General features: G+C 40.5%; 1 protein-coding gene across 1 annotated transcript in view; it reads left to right on the top strand.

The window, feature by feature from the left end:
• The window catches only part of cntln (centlein, centrosomal protein), a 465,635-nt gene that overhangs the window by 97,018 nt on the left and 349,002 nt on the right, over window positions 1-19,615 (top strand). Inside the window, exon 7 of the mRNA XM_048527488.2 lies at window positions 2,792-2,925. Coding sequence (XP_048383445.2) covers window positions 2,792-2,925 — 134 coding nt within the window. The remainder of the gene's footprint in view (window positions 1-2,791; window positions 2,926-19,615) is intronic.

Here is a 19,615-nt window from a genome sequence, read left to right as displayed (position 1 = left end):
AACCTCCAAAACTCCACATCACCATGCCAAAATGCTTGAGAACTTGACGGCTCCTCTTTCTACATTATATACCTACGTACTCCTTCTGCTAAGTGAATTCACATGTGAAGTGCTCATTTAACACCTTACCAGTGCCCTCCAGCTCCATACACAGATTGCCCCCTTGGTTCCTAATGTGCCCTAGCCCTACTCATTCTCTGAGCATTCCCTTCCTCTTGATAAACTTATTGGATATCTTGAAATTTTTCCAAATTTTATCTATTTTTTTTCATGCCTCCTCTTTGCTGTTTGAATTACTTCCCAACGGCCTCTGTTAATTTGCTTCCTTTGTATCTGTTAATAGCCTCTGTTTTCTTTCTAATGCAGTCCTGAATATTCTTAGATGTGCAGAGTTCTCTGGTCTTGCCCTACATTTCAAATAGCATAGGGCTGTTCAGTCAAAAGGTAGGTCACTTCATGCACGCTTACACAAAATCTTGTGATGTTTGATGAGATGATCTGTAAACTTCATAAGACATCGTAGAGAAAACAGATAAAAATAGACTAGAAGGAGATTGTTCAGGTTTTTAGCTTGCTCGCCGGTTATCGTACAGATGTTTCCATCATCATGCTAGGTAACATCATCAGCGATGAAGTGATGTAGTTCTACTCTGCTTGGAATTTTTATGACCTGGTCAAAAAAAACCCGAAAATCACACAGCCCAACTTAACAGACTGGATTATATAACTTCCCAGCAGAGTAGAACAACATCACTTCAGCGGAGGCCTCACTGATGATGCTACCCAGCATGGTGATGAAATTTCTGTATGATAACCAGCCAGGTTGGCGAGCAAACCATAGCCACAACCTGAGCTACAAATTTTCACAAGAACCTTAAATAGTGATTCTTCAGTTTAAAATGAACAGAACAAAAGATCAATTCCGATTGGTGACATGAATCAAGACAATCTGCTGGTAGTAGATCTGAATTAAGCTTATTTATTACTCTACACATCAATGATTTCTTTTAGGCAATTATGCAACAAATAAGTGTCACCCTACAGTTCTGCCCATTCAGCTAAACAGGCTGCATTGTGCCTACTGGATTCTGTGGTGATAATGAGAAAACATTAAAACTGTATAAGAAATGAAGAGCAACTTTTAGATGCACTTTCATGGCAATTGGAGCTTCATTTGGTTGTGGAAGCTTTTGCACAAGTACAGTTTAAGGTAACATGATTAATAATAATAATTTTTGGTGTAAACTGCTTCCCTATCCTAGCTGGTGTTTTAAAAAACAGCCAATTATTCCCTGGAAGCAAAGGCATTTAATATTTTTTTTGCTTTCCATGTTAAAGATCCACTGTTTTGGGCTTTGCACTTAGCTGATGCCCAACACAATGCATCAAATCGTAATCATGTTGATCAGCTTATGAATCTGGATATTGCTCCAAATTAGTTATGTCTGGAAAATTCAGTGACTCCCAAGTAAATATAGCACACCTTCATCAAGATTTTCATTGATTGGACGTGCTGAGGGTCAAATTGACTAAGTCCTTTTCTAATTTTATCCCTTATTATTTCATGTATTGTGCTTGACCCTATTATTTCTTTCATGTGTAATGCGTTATAATTATCCGCAGTAAATTACTTCTCACTTATTCAACTACAAATCTCAACAAACTCATTCTGTGATTTCCATGCTGCTCCTTCTAATTCAGCCTTTTTTGCTTTCTGGTATGACCTGCAATTTTAACCACCCTGTATTGAGTTTCTGTACCAAGACCAATGTTGGTAACTTAAAATATGTGGTGATTCAAGTTCCAAGTCCTGCTATATTCCAACCCAATCTGACTTTTCTCCTCTTGTGGTTGCATGTTATTTTCAATCATTCATCTGGTTTCTTAATCACTTCTACATTTTATCCTGAATTTTCCATTTTGGGTTTAATTACTAACCTATTTGTTGGAGATTTGCAAAAAGGCTGTTGTCATTTTGGGGCATTTAATTAAACCCGAGCAGCGTATTTACAGGTTTGTTAACAGTGATCCCTGATTAACATGTAGCAGAACTATTTAATTATTGGCTGGTCAGGACAGAGAAAATCTTGCACACAATACTTATATGTCGAAGGAATTGTTTTTCTAGCATTGAACAAACAACTAATTTCAATATCGTATCTGTAACAAACAGAATAGAGAAAGAGTAACACGAAAAATTCTGACATCAGTTAGGAAAGGTTGTTGCCAGGATTATATGTTTTTGATTATGAAGAGCTAAAGATTGCATTGTGTTAGCTTTGAGGTTTATGTCAGTAATCTCTGGATGACTTTTTTCACAGTCCTCCTTTGTGAGATGATGTCTGGTCTCTATCCAGTACCTTCTCACAAAGGCAGTTGGGAGTGGACGCTTGAACTGTGTTTCACAGTGTTGCAGTGTTGCAAAGTGTTACAACACATTTGATTAAATGTATCTGTTATGCAGTGTTGATTAAGCAAGCTTTTTAAAAGGTTACTTTTATTGTGCTTATCAAATATATAATGCTGTATCTAAAATCGTAACAAATACCTCTCTCAGACATAATCCTGACAAATAAACTGTTGCTACTCAGGAACAGTAGGCCTTGTCTTTTGGAGCTGTTTGGTCTCTCTTGTGAAAAAAGCATTTAGCTAACGAGTTGCACTTTAACCTCTGCTTAACTTAATTTTTCTCTAACAAGGCTCCAACTCTGCTGTTTCATAATGATGGTCTCGTTATTGCAAATCTTTGTTTATATTTATTCCTTTTTTGTTCTGATTATTGTGCTAACAGTTTTTGGAAGATGAGCTAAAAGGAAGCAGCAATCAAGTGGAAAATCTGAACAACAAATGTAACGAGTTGTCATCTCACCTTGAGCATCAGAGGAGGGAAGTGAATGTAAAGGATGGTGAAGTGATTAAATTTAGGCAAGTATTACATAAGACGACTCAATGAAATTCATTCAGTGTTGAGAAACTGAATACTTGGTTGCTGTAAATCTGAAGTATAAACAATAAGCTGGAGATACTCACCAGGTCATGTAACATGTGTGGAGAGAGAAGCAGAATTAACATTTCAAGGTTTTCATCAGAAATCTTTACCATTACTTGTTTTTAGTGTTGACTTGATGACTACAAGGCATCTTTTGCATATCTGTTAGAATTTTCATCCATTCTAACAGTTGTAATGCTGTGTTTAACTTCTTACGTTTTGGGAAGAAGCCACACAACATTAAAGGATGTATTTTTATTGTTGGTTGAGGTCAAGCACTTTGACAATAAGAGGCATTGATAACTACTCAAAAATTTTATTCATTGAGTGCCTGAAACCTTAAACATTTTCAGATTGGCATAACATTTTAATTGTTGTTGAGGTTTGCAGAGCAAAAGGAACACACAATGACCTTGGTTAAAGGTTCAACATGCTTCTACTTGAGCTTTATGTGATGGCATGTAAATCTTCCCCTGTATTAAAGCCATAGGATTAGTGTTGCATGTTTGAAAAGCTGCTGAAAAATGCAAGACTCAAAAGAGAAAGCTGTAATAACTTGGCTGTTTCATTCATTACAGTATGGACAGATTCAGTGCATTAATTTGTGTAAAAACCTAGCACTCACTGAGAAGGAGCATTATGTAAATGAGTTAAACCTGCAGTCAGATGTGATGAGACTATATCTTTGATCAAATTTAACTATCAATTTTCACTGCAGACACTTTATACTGCTAATACCCGACAACCAAAACATATTTTTATTATAACTATACCTTTAAGATGGTAATGACTGAATATTACAGCATGCAACTAGAATGATGACTACACAAATGAGAACATGCATCTGTTTGTAGCTGAAGCATATGGACAATTATAATTCTCTTCAGAAATGGCATAAAGCATCACTCCACTCATTAGAGGTTTATGTGGAAATTTCTGTTACCATCCTTTTAACGGTGAAGCCATTCTATGTCGAAAAGCATACGAAACTCACTGATTCATATCATAAGTACTTAAAGTGATCTTTCTAACACCTCACCTCCACAAAATCCCTAGTAATGCTAACTTTGGAAATTAAGTGTGCTTGCAAATTTTTAGAGTAATGTGTGATAAGTCATTGAGGCATATTATTATTTTCGTGTCAATAGTACTTCCAATTAAGTATTGAATTCAATTCTCCAAAGACAACATAGTTTTTTGAAAAGGATGTTGAGATTGGCAATTTTATTTTTTATATAAAAAGACAAAACTAGTAGAATAGATCAAGAGAAACTAGAAGCTTTCTTATACTTGCTTTACAAATGGTATTAGATAAGGACATAATTACTATTAACATGGATCAAGGATTATTTAATAGATGGGAAGCAGAGAGTAAGGATAACTGGGCTTTTTCAAATTGGCATGGTGAATCCAGTTCAGTGCTACAGGGGTCCGTGCTGAGAACCCCAGCTATTTGTGATCTATGTTGATGATTTGCACAAAGAGATGGAGTAATGTTCTGACATTTGCTGACAGCACAGTAAATCTTGCAATGAGGAGGAGCACACATAGAGATTGTAGACATGAAATGCGTGGGCAGAAAGGTAGCAGGTAGAAGATAATTCCAGGATGTGTGAGGTTATTCACTTTGGTAGTAAGAGTTGCGATAGCTGAGTTGGCATGAGCGCGCTATTGCTATAGCCTTCCCACTCCATAAGTTGCAACATGAAGTAAAAGTATTTTACCCACATCCCAATATGGCCAATCATTTGCTTTCTCCTTATTAGATTGAGAATGAAGAGATAAATGAACTTGGTTTCAATATTAAAGATCAGTTTATTATAAAATAAAGCGTAGTTAATGAAGATACATTATTGGTTAACATGCACTGTTCATAACATAAAAATAATAATATTTACCCCAGTAAATAATCCAAGACACATATGCATGCACACATCAGGTAAAAGGCAAAAATGCAGAGATTCACATAAAGAAGAAAATCACTTTTTGGCCAACGACGGTTATTCTAGAAGGCAAAAAGGGTGAAGCACAAATATTCTGAAGTGTACATACGGTCAAGTCAGTAACCATGCCTGGTTTTCTCGGGTGTCTTGGCAGACAAAATTTTCTCAGTAAAAGAGTTTTCGGTTGGTCTTCTAGAAGAACAATCATGCTTCAGCTTGCTCCCACGGCAAGATATTTCAGAAACAGAAGACACAAGCTGAACAGCTTGTTCTAAGGCAGGCTTTCGTCCACCAAAAGTCCAAACCATAGGTTCCAAGCATACAAAGACCGTTCAAAAATAATATCTGAAAAACTTGATCATAATATAGTGTTTTCCCTAAATTGAGCTCAGGCAGCCAAGAATAGTAATTATCTGGAGCTGTGTTGCCTGCAACAAATTCCTTATTCCAATGAAAAAATTCAATATGTCTGTTTCACTGACATTTAAAAAAAAGAATTTGTGAGCATCTTCACAATTCTTAAAACTCATGTCTATAAAAATAATTAAGTGTAAAGCATTTTCATAACAGAGTAGAAAAGCTGATAGGGTATAATCTGAGAGATTTTTTCCTCAAGCTGGGGATTTCTAGAACATGAGTGTACAACAAGATGGACTGTTAGTCTGTCCGGGAGTAGAAGGGTGTGGGAATGGGTAGGAAAGAGAAGTTTGAGCTGAAGATCTTTCATGAAATGGTAGTGCAGGCTCATGAGGCTATGTGGCCCACTTCTGTCTTATTTCTTATGTTATGACATTTTCATATTTTGAACTGAATATTTAAATTTGGCACTGACAGCTTTCAAACTTAGTAGCATCCTTATTTTGGTGCTACTGAACTTCTGCCTTTAAGTGTACAAAATCCGATCATGCTAATAAACACATTTTTTTAGTTGCATCACTTGTAAGTCATTTTGACTGAGACCATCCTTTGAGGAAGATGTGAATTAGACAATGTAAAGGGTAAAGACACCATAGTCGCAGAAGACCACAATGTTGCTCTCCTGTTAGGGAGAGATCACAGGTGGTGAGTTTAACCTGACAGTCACTATGCCTCAGGTGACTGAAGATATTGACAAAATAGGATCTTCATGGTAACCTCAGCTGGTGTTGGAATGAATGGGAAGTGATGTAAAAGGACTGCAGCTTTTTACGTCTTGTAGCTGGTATCTATTTGGGCCAATCAAGTTTAATATCATCAGAATGCTTCTGTCTTTTAATGTTCTCAAGACAGATGCAATAAATCGGACCAAGCATGAAGTTTCCTGTTCTAGAAATGTATTACATTTTCAAACTAATTAAAATATTAGAATCAGGCTTCAGAAGGAATTTATAACAATCTATTACTTGATGAGAAATTGGTAATGTTGCAGAATGGACTTTTGTAGCACCCTGTAGACGTGCAAATAATAAGTTCTTTGCGGATAGATAGACATTCAGTGAGTTGGCAGTATACCTATCCAACATCTGTTTTCACTTGACCATGACAATGTTTTACTGGACATGATCCAGGGAATCCTGTGTAATTGGGATAGAATTCTGGAAGTATGTTTCCTTCAAGTAAAATCTGTGTCATAGTTGAAGACTGTTAATTATGATGGTCTGGGTGAAGCACAGTTGTCTCATTTATCAATTGCTCCATGTAAACATAATGAATATAAACAGATTTAATTGAAACATTTTCCCCATATGATGAGAAGTGTCCTTATTAGCCACATCCTCATCTGTCATCGACCATCAATTCTAAGAAAATTAGACACTATTTGCTTCACATAGAGCACATGATCTGACTTTATAACCTGGTATCCCAGCCAATGTTTGTGCCTCAGCCAGCATCACTGGAAGTAGATTATCTGATTTTTGTGGAGCTTGCCATGTTTGTCACATTGCTTTAGTGACTGTGCTTCATTAGCTGTTAGAATTTTTGGAATGCCCAAATGTTGTGAAAAGTGCTGTAAAAATCCACCTTGTATTTTTACTTCTAAAGATGACAACTGACTAAAAATTCCTAAGACCAACCAGAGAATCATTTACTAGCGCATATGTTGACAAAATATATCCACTGAAGAATACTTGTAAAAATACATAAATATATGACCAAAAATCTTCATGTCGCCTGGGACCTTAATGTGAGAAGATGCATATAGCATAACTAAATGTAAAACTTTAATTTTGCTGCCATCTAGAGAAGCGATGTAATCTCCAAGTTTGTGAATTAAGTCACCTGTAAATGGTAGACTTTTACAAGGTTTGGTCACAGTGCAGAATTTAATAGAGTATGTGAAATGTTGAAAATGGTGTAGCATTTAACTTCAGAGATAATGGGAACTGCATAGAACATAGATCTATACAGCGCAGAACAGGCCCTTTGGCCCACAATGTTGTACCGACCTGTGAACTAATCTAAGCCCCTCCCCCTACACTATCCCATCATCATCCATATGCTTATCCAAGGACTGTTAAATGTCCCTAATGTGACTGAGTTCACTACATTGGCAGGCAGGGCGTTCCATACCCTTATCACTCTCTGAGTAAAGAACCTGCCTCTGACATCTGTCTTAAATCTATCATCCCTCAATTTGTAGCTATGTCCCCTTGTACAAGCTGAAGTCATCATCCTCGGAAAAAGACTCTCACTGTCCACCCTATCTAATCTTCTGATCGTCTTGTATGTCTCTATTAAATCCCCTCTTAGCCTCCTTCTCTCCAATGAGAACAGATCCAAGACCCTCAGCCTTTCTTCATAGGGCCTGTGCTCCAGACCAGGCAACATCCTGGTAAATCTCCTCTGCACCTTTTCCAATGCTTCCACATCCTTGCTGTCATGGGGCGACCAGAACTGCACGCAGTACTCCAAATGAGGCCACACTAGCGTTTTGTACAGTTGCAGCATGACATCATGGCTCCGGAACTCAATCCCTCTACCAGTAAAACCTAACACACCGTAAGCCTTCTTAACAGCACTATCAATCTGGGTGGCAACTTTCAGGGATCTATGTACATGGACACCAAGATCCCTCTGCACATCCACACTACCAAGAATCTTTCCATTGACCCAGTATTCTGCCTTCCTATTATTCTTCCCAAAGTGAATTGCCTCACATTTATCCACATTGAACTCCATTTGCCACCTTTCAACCCAATTCTGCAGTTTATCCAAGTCTCCCTGCAACCTGCAACATTCTTCCACACTGTCCAGCACTCCACCGACTTTAGTGTCATCTGCAAACTTACTAACCCATCCACCTATGCCTGTGTCCAAGTCATTTATAAAAATGACAAACAGCAGTCGTCCCAAAACAGATCCTTGAGGCACACCACTAGTGACCTGACTCCAGGCTAAATATTTTCCATTAACCACCACTCGTTGCCTTCTTACAGAAAGCCACTTTCTAATCCAAACTGCTAAATCTCCCTCAATCCCATGCCTCCGTATTTTCTCCAATAGCCTACCATGTGGAACCTTATCAAACTGCAGATGCTGGAAAATCCAAGATAACAAAGTGTGGGGCTGGATGAACACAGCAGGCCAAGCAGCATCTCAAGAGCACGAAGGCTGACGTTTCGGGCTTAGACCTTTCATCAGAAAAGGAGGATGGGGAGAGGATTCTGAAATAAATAGGGAGAGAGGGGGAGGCGAACTGAAGATGGATAGAGGAGAAGATTGGTGGAGAGGAGAGTGTGGGTGGGGAGGTAGAGAGGGGATAGGTCAGTTCGGGGAGGACGGACAGGTCAAGGGGGCGGGATGAGGTTAGTAGGTTGGAAATGGAGGTGCGGCTTGAGGTGGGAGGAGGGGATAGGTGAGAGGAAGAACAGGTTAAGGAGGTGGGGACGAGCTGGTCTGGTTTTGGGATGCCGAGGGGGGAGGGGATGAGCTGGGCTGGGTCTGGTATGCAGTGGGGGGAGGGGAGATTTTGAAGCTGGTGAAGTCCACATTGATACCATTGGGCTGCAGGGTTCCCAAGCGGAATATGAGTTGCTGTTCCTGCAACCTACGTGTGGCATCATTATGTCACTGCAGGAGGCCCAGGATGCTTTCAGACACTATTTTTTTTTAATTCCAGTTTTATTTGATCATCATTTCAGTAATTTTAGTTATCAGCATTTTATTTTCAACAATTTGATACTTAGGAAAACAGAAAAAAATGTGATTGTCAAATAGTAAGTTATCTTAGAGCGCCTATTAAATAGCAGTTATGTCATCTATATTCTTTGCAGAGTACAACAATTTTGATATGAAACACATGAAAACAAAAATTGCAGGAGGAACTCAGCAGGTCTGGCAGCATTTAGGAGAGTTGATGGCCTAGTAGTATTATCGCTTGACTGTTAATCCAGAGACCAATGATGTTCTGGGGACCTGAGTTCGAATCCCGCATGGCAGATGGTGTAATTTGAATTGAATAAAATATCTGGAATTAAGAAACTAATGATGTCTGTGAATCCGTCGTCAATTGTCAGGAAAAACCTATCTGGTTCACTAATGCCATTTAGGAAAGGAAACCGCCATCCTTACCTGGTCTAGCCTAGTGACTCCAGACCCACAGCAAAGTGGTTGACTCTTAACTGCCCTCTGGGCAATTAGGGATGGGCAGTAAATGCTGCCTCGCTAGTGATGGCCTCATACTGTGAATAAATAAAAAAAAATCTGTAGAGAGAAAACAAAGCTAACGTTTCAAGTCTAGATTGTGAAGAATGCTTTCTCTTCACAAATATGCTACCAGACCTGCTGAGTTTGTCCAGCAATTTCTGTTTTTGTGCGTTTCAAATCTCCGGCATCTGGAGTTCCTGGTTTTATTAAACAACGGTATTGATACTATTTTGTTTATTTGGATTTTGTAGCAAAGGATGTGAAAATTGTTTAATTTAGAAGCATGCAAAGAAAAGGATGGTGTCTTCTATAGCAAGTTGCAATTGATTTTGTGATTTTTTTTGTGTTCTGATGTATGGCACTACATGAGCAAAAAATGATATTTGGCAAAAATATTCTTGGCTATATCCCTTTATTCTATTAAAACATTTGTCATAGTTTGGAATATCCATGTTTATTGAGCATATGATTAGACACAAAGAATAAAAATTGAGGAATGTTTATTTTTAAAATTTCTGGTGTATCTCTTGTAACATTTCTTTTAGTTTGGGACAGTGTTGTTTCTGATGGCTACTGAAGTGCTTTTGTCGCCAAGATGTTGGTTTGAAGGAGTTTTATCAATTTCACCAAAGGAACACAATTCTTGTACAATAAATGTGTCACAAGTTACCCCTATCCAAAATACAGTACAAATGTATCTTCCACAGCAAATCCATATAAACAGTGATGGACAGGTAGAGACCTTCTGCTTCATCCACATAACACTTTGCCACACAATACTGTAGCTGTACCTTGTGCATTTTTATGTAGAACTGTCACTCCACGTAAAACTCTCCATTCTGGGAAAGGGCAAAATTACAGATTAAAATCCCAAGATGGTGTAGGGGAAAGAAATCTGCAAAACTGGTTTCTGACCCTCTTGGGTAATCAGAACTAGTCCAGGAGATCACATTAGTCCTCAATTTCTGGCAGTGCGGACCTTTTAAAGGAGGGATCTGCACCCCAACAAGCAATCTCTTGTCTTTTATTATTCACATGATTTGGGCATTGCTGGATAAGCCAGCATTTGTTGCCCATAGTGGAGGTGATGGTGGTATTATCACTGCGCTGTTAATCCAGAGAGCCAGATTATATTCTGGGGATCAGGGTTCGAATCCCGCCATGGCAGATGGTGGAATTTGAATTAAATAAACATCTGGAATTAACAGTCTAATGATGACCGTGAATCCATTGTCGATTGTTGGAAAAACCCATCTGTTTCACTAATGTCCTTTAGGGAGGGAGACTGCCATCCTTGCCTGGTCCGGCCGACATATGACTCCAGACCCACAGCAATGTGCTTGACTCTTAGCTGCCCTCTGGACAATTAGGGATGGGCAATAAATGCTGCCTTGCCAGTGCCGCCCTCACCCTGTGAATGAATGAAATAAAAAGCCAAATTGATTTGGAGAATATGGTATTGACCAGCTTTCTTGAACAACTAAAGTCTGTGTGGTATGGGTACACCTCACAGTGCTTCCAGCAGTTTCTTCTGCTACCTCTTTGTGTCTGTGGTGAAGGAAATAAATATTGAAGTTGGTGGATGGTTTGTGAATCAAGCAGGCTGCTTTGTCTTGGACAATGTCATGCGTCTTGAGTATTGTTGGACCCCAGTCAACTAGATAAATAGAGAATATTCTGACATTCTTGACCTGTGCTTTATCGACAGTGGAAAGGATTTGTAGCAAAAAAGGTACAGAATTCCCAGCCTCTGCCCTGCTGTTGTGGCATGTAGCTGGTCCAGTTCATTTTCTGGTCCATGGTATCGCCCAGAATGTTGATAATGGGTAATTCAGCAATGGTAATAACATTGAATATCAAGAAGAAATGGTTAGATTCTTTTTCATTAAAGATAATCATTGCCTGGTATTTGTATGAAATGAATAATTGCTATTTGTCAGTGCAAGCTTGGATATTATCCAAATCTTGCTAGATGCAAATATGGAGCATTTTAGCTCCTTGGGTTTCATGAATGGTGCTGAACAGTGCCCAGCCATCAGCAAGCATCCCCACTTCTGGCCTTATGATGCAGACAAAGCCTTTGTTGTTGCAGTTGATGATAGTTAGATCTGGGCCACTACCCTGAGGAATTCCAGCAGAGGTGTTCTGGAGCTGAGATGATTGACCTTTAAAAATAGCAACTCGCTTCCTCTAGTTGTAGATATGACATCACACAGTGGAGAGATTTCTCCACTGGTTCCCATTGACTCAAGTTCTGGTAAAACTCTTTTGATGCCATATTTGGTTAGATGGTACCTTGATGTCAAAAGCAGCCACTTAAAATTCCCTTTTGGACATCAACTCATTTCTCTATGCTTCGATCAAGGTCTGCGTGAGTTAAGGAATTGAATGACCCTGGCGGAACCAAAGTGATGGTCAGTGTGTAGATTACTTCCCAGTAAGGGCTGCTTGATAGCTGTCTACAACATCCTTCATCAGTTTTGATTGGGTTTTGGTTTGGATTTGTCATCTTTGTCTGTACAGGATATTTCTACACAATTTATCACATTGTAAAGGGATGTAGGTGTTCTAGCTGTACTGGAACAACCTGATTTGTCATGACATGGAGCTCTGGAACATAAATCTTCAATACTTTTGCTGGAATGTTGTCAAGGCCCATTGCGTTTGCGATATTCACTGCTTTCAGCTGTTTCCTTATAAAACATGGAGTAAATTGAGTACATGAAATCCAGATCTGTTTCCCAAATCTCCTGAAACTGATTGACCCAGACTATATGACATCTACCAGTTCTGTCCTCAGCTTCCCAAGGTTCCTTCTGGTTTTGATCAACCTGCTCCTTACTGTAGTTCCTTCCAGTTTGGAATTTAAAATCTTTTCCTGTATTCGTATATTTTTGACAATTTCATTGTTAACCAGATCTGTTTTAATGCACTAGTTAATACATGCAGTTGTTTTCTGATAAAGTTGCTTTCTGAGAACCTTCTTCATAATCTGTGACAATTTTTTTTCATCTTGATCAAAGTAATATGAATGCTTTATAGACCATTGTTCTCCAAGTGCTAGTGCATCTACTCTGTTATGTCTCTTGGCCTTGAATGGATTCTGCCTTGTTACTTTATTGTATTCTTCCTCGATCAGGAAGGTACTATGCCTTTATTTTGCTGGCATGAATAACCTCTCCGTGTCCCCTCCATTTTAATAACTCTTCTTAAGGACTTTGGTATGTTGCATGTGTTCACATTAATGAACTGAACGAAATGGCTGCTTGTTACTGAGCTATTCATATTCTGTTTACAACAGAAGTCATACCTTTATGGCAGAAAGCTATTGACTGTATTTGCTGCAGGTCACTTTAATGAGTGGTATTGTCTGGGAAGTTAAGGGTTATGACAAACAGCCACAAATGTGAAATTAAGGCCACAATCAGATATTTCTTGATTTTATCAGTTGGGGAGCAGGCTTGATGAGCTAAATGCCGTACTCTTTCTTATGATCTTATTTTATGCATTGTAGTAAGAACGGCAGTGTGTTACGAGCAGATGTCTTTGATTTTACCAGTCAGCCCCAGTTTGAGAATGAGGTGTAAACACTCATAAAATTTGATTTGATGGTTTCAAAAATTTGGTGATTGCCAGGAGAAATACATATAAAACAGAAGCGTGCTCGTTGTTTTCTTGGACTCTGTCCCATCATTTTCACTTTTGAAAAGATATGAGATTAAGATGAAAGGATGTTTGAATGAGATTTGGCTGATTTTCAAAGTTACTGAGGACAAGAAAAGTGTGGCCAGCTGCCATGTTGGAGGTTATCCAGTCGAGGCCAATGTGGTGATTAAGTGCCAGCATTGTCATAAGAAAAGGAGGTGCTGAGAACACTTTTATCATTTGATGTGCCTCGCAACAATGAGAATAAGCATCTGTATAACAAAATTATATTTTAATTTATAATGGTCAGCTTTTAACACATTCATTTATTTTTCCAGAAAGCATCGAGGTTTCAAGCACTGGTTGATATTCTATTTTTTATTATTATTACTCGACAGTTTTCTTGGTTCTTTGAGTTTAATGACAAAACTGAGAATTATACAGTGAAGCACTGATTGAAATTTTATTTTGCCGACAAGGGTGCCGGGCACCCTTTCCATAATTTTAGATTATTGATGAATAAGCAAAATACAATTCCAGCTCTGTTATTCTATCATCAATCATTAGTTATATGTTGGAAAGCACCGTAGGCAGTGCTGTCAAATGACTTTTGTAAAGGAGCAACCTGCTTACTAATGTTCAGTTCGGGTTTCACCAGAGTTGCTCAACTCCTGACCTCATCATAGCCTTTGACGAAACAAGGATAGAAAAGCTGATTGCTAGAGGAGAGGTGGGATTGGCCATCCTTGACATCAAGGCCACATTTGACTGATTATGGCATCAAGGAGCACAAGTTTAATTGGACTCAATGAGAGTCAGGGATTCAGGGGGAGTCAGGGCCAATCGTCTTCATCTGTGTCATTGATGATCATCCTTTCATTATGAGGTCAGAAGTGGGAATGTCACTGTTGGCTGCATTATATTCAGAACCATTCTTGAAGACTCAGATACTGGACAACATTCAAGCTTGGACTGTTAGGTGGCAAGTAACAGTCGCTTCATACAAGTATCAGGCAATGACCATGCCCAACAGGAGAGAGTTGAGCTGTCTTCCCATGATATTCAGTGGTGTTACCATTGCTGAATTCCCCACTATAACCATAATTGCGGGGAGTTGACCATTGACCTGATACTGAACTGGACCCTCAAGTATTTACCGTGACACAAACATGATCGAGGCTAGGAACTATGTGGTGAGTAACACACCTCCTAACTCTCCCAAACCTGTATCCATCCACAGTGTGAAGGAGGACTCCATATGCTGGCTAATACAGCACCAACAAGACCCAAGAAGCTTGACACCATTAGGATAAAGCAACCCACTTGATTTGCACTCTTATCTACCACTTTCATTATTGATTCCCTTCACTACTGATCGATGCTCAGTAACAAAAGTTTGAATGTTCTACAAAATGCACTTACCAAACATGGTCACTCCTTTCTTATTCAGGCCAGTTAAATGGGCAAGAAATGCTTAGCTTCATTCACTGAATGAGTTTTAAGAAAGGATTGCTGAGAAGCTTATTCTTGTAGGATAAATGGATTCAATCCATTTGCTTTTGATTCTTCTCCAGGATGAGAGCATTGCTGACAAGGCTAACACTTAATTACAATGCTTAATTGCCCAGAGAAGGTGGTAGTAAGGTACTTTATTAAATACCACTAAATAACATGTGTGGGCCATTTCAGAACTTAGTCGAGTCATCGCCTTTGGTGTGGATCTGGAGTCATGTATCAACAGATATAGTGAGGGTGGTAAATTTCCTTTCCTCACAGACAATGTTGTAAAGGCTCGTCTCATTCCCCAACGTACACGTTTCCTCATCACCATATCTGAAACAGTACTTACATTTTTCGTAGATTTATTTAGTTAATTAAATTTAGTTTCCCCAGGAGGCATGTCTCTGCGCTATTATCACTAATGTCTAGATTACTTGTTCTGTCATATATCTATCTATAATGCTACAATATCAGTGATTGATCAGTCTTATTTCCCAAAGTGCAGAATATTTAAATATAGTTTTTTGCAAAGCATTTTTCTATCTAGCATTTATATTTGCCTTAATCAGTCATGGCATTGATTATAAGTGTAGGGAGGTTATGTTGAAATGATACAAAATTTTGGATAGACCCCAGGTACTGTGCAATATACTGTTCCGTATGTCATTGGAAAGATCTGATTGCATATTAGAGGAGTGCAGAGGTGATTTAACAGAATGTTGTTGGGGATGGAGCAGATTAGATTTAAAGAGGGGGATAAGCTCAGGTTGTTTTCTTTTACAACAAAGAAGACTAAGAGGTGAGCTGATTGAGGTGTTAAGACTATGAGGGGCATGGACAGATTGGATAGTTGAGGGGTCAGTAGAAGGGGGCATCATTTAAGGGTGAGATGTAGGAGGTTTAGAGGGAATTTGGAGAAAAATAAATTCGCCAAGAGGGTTGTGAGAATCTGGAATGCACTGCCTGGGAGGAGAGTTGTGGCAGGAAAACTCACAACTTTTACAAAACAAAATTGTCATAGAGTGATAAAGCATGGAAAGACACTTTGGTCAACTTGTCCATGCCAGCCAAGTTTTCCAAACTAAATTAGCCACATTTGTCTGCACTTGACCCATATTTTTAAACCTTTCCTATTCATGTACCTGTCCAAATGTCTCTTAAATGCTTTAACTGTTCCTGCATCTACCACTTCCTCTGGCTGTACATTGCACATACAAATCACCCTCTGTGTAAAAAAGTTATCCCACTGATCCTTTTAAGTCTTTCTCCTCTCACCTTAAAATTATGCCCTCTAGTTTGGAACTCTCCAACCCTAGGGAAAAGACCTTTGCTATTCATCTTATCTATGCCCCCACATGATTTTATAAACCTCTATAAGCTCATCCCTCAACCTCCTGCGCTTCAGTGAAAAAAGGTCCCAGTTTATCCAGCCTTTCCTTATATCTGAAACCCTCCAGTCCTGTCAACATCATGGCAAATCTTTTCTGCACCCTCTCCAATTTGATAATATCTTTCCTATAACAGGGCGACCAGAACTCAGAACAACAGAGGCCTCCACAAGTGGCCTCATCAACATCATGTATAATTGCAACAGCTCCAAAAGTCAAGGGTCTGATCGATGAAGGCAGCATTCCCAATACCTTCTTTACTGCTCTGTCTACCTGTGATGCAACTTTCAATGAACTGCATAGTTGAACCCCCAGATCTCTGTTCGACAACACTACCCGGGGCCCTACCAGTTAAAATGAGGATGAGCACTTGAAATGTTATAGCATTCAAGGCAATCAACCAAGTGTTGGAAAGTGGAACAAGCATTGGTTATATTTTGTAGGTGCTGAGTTGATAGGCCAAAGGATTTCTACAGTATGAAAGCTTTGTTTTCTGTGAAAAGTATTTTGTGTCATTGTTCAAGAAATTACACTCAATGAGCATATATTAACCACAATATTACATCATTGCATGAAATTAAAAAATGTTTAGATCAGCATAGAAACTATATAAACAAGATTTGAAGTACAGTCATCATGCTAACTACACTAAAATAAACTGTAAGTATTTTATGGATCTTGGATCTTGGAAGTAATGTTTTTGTCGTGAAAGATTTTAGAAAAGAAAGTCGTGAATGCAGTTTTGATTCCTTTCTTCAGAATAAGAATCTTTTGAGAGTGATGACGTACACTTGTGATCAGTTAGAAAAGTTTGTGATTGCTTTTTAGGACTGAAATCTATTTGAAGATGTCATATTATTTTGTAGTGGCTTTTGCTCAGTATTTATATGAATGTTAGAGTCAGAAAGAGAGTCAATTAAAGTCTTTTTTTAATAAACACACCAAAGGCTTTCTTATTCACCAACAACCTTCAAAACATACCATGCTGGATAGAACTCCTGTGTTCCTATACCCACAAGAAGAAACAGTAGAGCATTTCAGTGGCAATTTAAAATTTTACCCATATATGATTTTTGACTATTGAAGCAATGAAATCAATTCTGTGCACTTTATTTTGATATTTATGAAAGAAAATTAATTGACCTTCATTCAGTTGTGCCAAACTTGGTCTCTCCTTTCAACATTATGCATATATCTGAGATTTGTGCCTTACATGCATGAGGACAAATGAAACAATGCCAAATTTAAAAATGGTCAGAGCGATTTCTACCTCAGGAGGTAGGCCAGTCGACTCCAGTTGGTGTTGCTGTGGAGAAACTAATGAGGACCAAAATGCACCCCAAGTTCTGTCCCAAGTCGTTTTTTACCCTATCTTTTGCACCTCGAAACCTTCTGGACTAAATATGCTTGGTCTAAATAGCTTAAAAAGTTGGAACACAGCTGGAAGGTTAGTTTTCAGACATTTTGTCACTTTTTTTTATTTGAAAAAATATACTTTATTCATAGAATGTACAAAAAATAAAACATATTTATACACCTACCCAGTCATGCAAGCCGCTCCGTGTTACCCAGGGGATATGTACACCACCTAAAGGAAAAAAAAGAGAAGAAAAAAAAACAAAGCAAAGAAAATAATCCGGCAATCGTCTCCCCACACAGTCCCTGTTGACCCCCTGACTAGATGGGGAAGGCGCCAGCTGGGCCCAGTTACCAGGTAGGACCCTTTTTTTGTATTCTGGACGAGGGGTTTCATACCGTGGCCTTTCCCCACCGCGCCTTGGCGGCGGCTGCCCCAAGCTTGAGCGCGTCCCTCAGCACGTAGCCCTGGACCTTGGAGTGCGCCAGTCTGCAACACTCGGTCGGGGTCAGCTCTTTCAGCTGGCAGACCAGCAAGTTGCGGGCAGACCAAAGAGCATCTTTCACCACATTGATGGTCCTCCAGGCACAGTTGATGTTGGTCTCGGTGTGCGTCCCGGGAAACAGCCCATAGAGCACGGAGACCCGCGTCACGGAGCTGCTCGGGACGAACCTCGACAAATACCACTGCATCCCCCTCCAGACCTCCTGCGCATAGACACACTGCAGAAAGAGGTGATTGACAGTCTCGTCCCCCCCCCCCGCCGCAGCCGCCTTGAGGGCAGTGGGGGGTGGCGCAGCGATTCCGGGCATGCATAAAGGAACTCACTGGCAGACCCCCGCTCACCGCCAGCCAAGCAATGTCCTTGTGCTTGTTTGAAAGTTCTGGCAATGAGGCATTCTGCCGAAACGACTTTGGCAGTCTGCGTGGGGAACCACACGACAGGATCCACCCTCTCCTTTTCCTGAAGGGTCTCGAGGATACTACGTGCTGACCACTGCCTGACGGCCTTGTGGTCAAAGGTGTTTCCTTTCAAAAATTTCTCCACGAAGGACAGGTGTTATGGGACGGTCCAACTATTCGGAGTGTTCCACGGCAACGAGGCCAGGCCCATCCTTCGCAACACCGGGGACAGGTAGAACCTCAGTAAGTAGTGACACTTGGTGCTTGCGTACTGAGGATCTATGCACAGTTTGATGCAGCCGCACACAAAGGTAGCCGTCAGGGCGAGGGTGGCGTTCAGTACGCCCTTTCCCCAATTTTCCAGGTCTTTGTACATGGTGTCCCTGCGGACCTGGTCCATCCTCGAGCCCCAAATGAGGTGGAAGATGGCCCGGGTGACCGCAGCGGTGCAGGTCCAGGGAATAGGCCAGCCCTGCGCCACATACAACAGTACCAAAAGCCCCTCGCACCTGACAACTAGGCTCTTACCCGCGATGGAGAGGGACCGGAGCATCCACCTGCCCAGCTTCCGCTTCAGTTTGATGACACGCTCCTCCCAGGTCTTAGTGCATGCCCCAGCTCCACCGAACCAAACACCCAGCACCTTCAGGTAGTCTGTCCTGACGGTGAAGGGGATGAAGGAGCAGTCGTCCCAGTTCCCGAAGAACATGGCCTCGCTCTCACCCCTATTGACTTTGGCACCCGAGGCCAGTTCAAACCGGCCGCAGATGTCCAACAGCCTACTCACCGACCGACGATCGGTGCAGAAGACGGCGACATCATCCGTATACAGGGAGGTCTTGACCCGAAGGCCTCCGCTGCCTGGGATAGTCACGTCCTTCAGGCTCACGTCCTTCCTGATGGATGCGGCGAAGGGCTCCACACAGCACACGAACAAGGCAGGAGAGCACGGGCAGCCCTGCCTGACTCCAGATCTGACGGGAAAACTGTCCGATCCCACCCGTTGACCGAGACTGCGTTAAGGATGTTGGTGTAGGGCAGCCGGATCCAATTGCGGATGCCCTCCTCGAACCCCAATTGGAGAGGACGTCCCTCATGTAAGCATGATAGACCCTGTCGAAGGCCTTCTACTGGTCCAGGCTGACGAGGCAGGTGTCCACCCGCCTGTCCTGCACGTAGGCGATTGTATCCCTGATGAGCGCGAGGCTGTCAGCTATCTTCCTGCCCGGCACAGCACAGGTTTGGTCAGGGTGAATCACCGACT

This window comes from Stegostoma tigrinum, chromosome 3, assembly GCF_030684315.1.
Source record: "Stegostoma tigrinum isolate sSteTig4 chromosome 3, sSteTig4.hap1, whole genome shotgun sequence".
In the NCBI taxonomy this organism is placed as follows: domain Eukaryota; kingdom Metazoa; phylum Chordata; class Chondrichthyes; order Orectolobiformes; family Stegostomatidae; genus Stegostoma; species Stegostoma tigrinum.
Note: the sequence above shows the minus strand (reverse complement) of the source record. Positions and strands in the feature narration are given on the sequence as shown.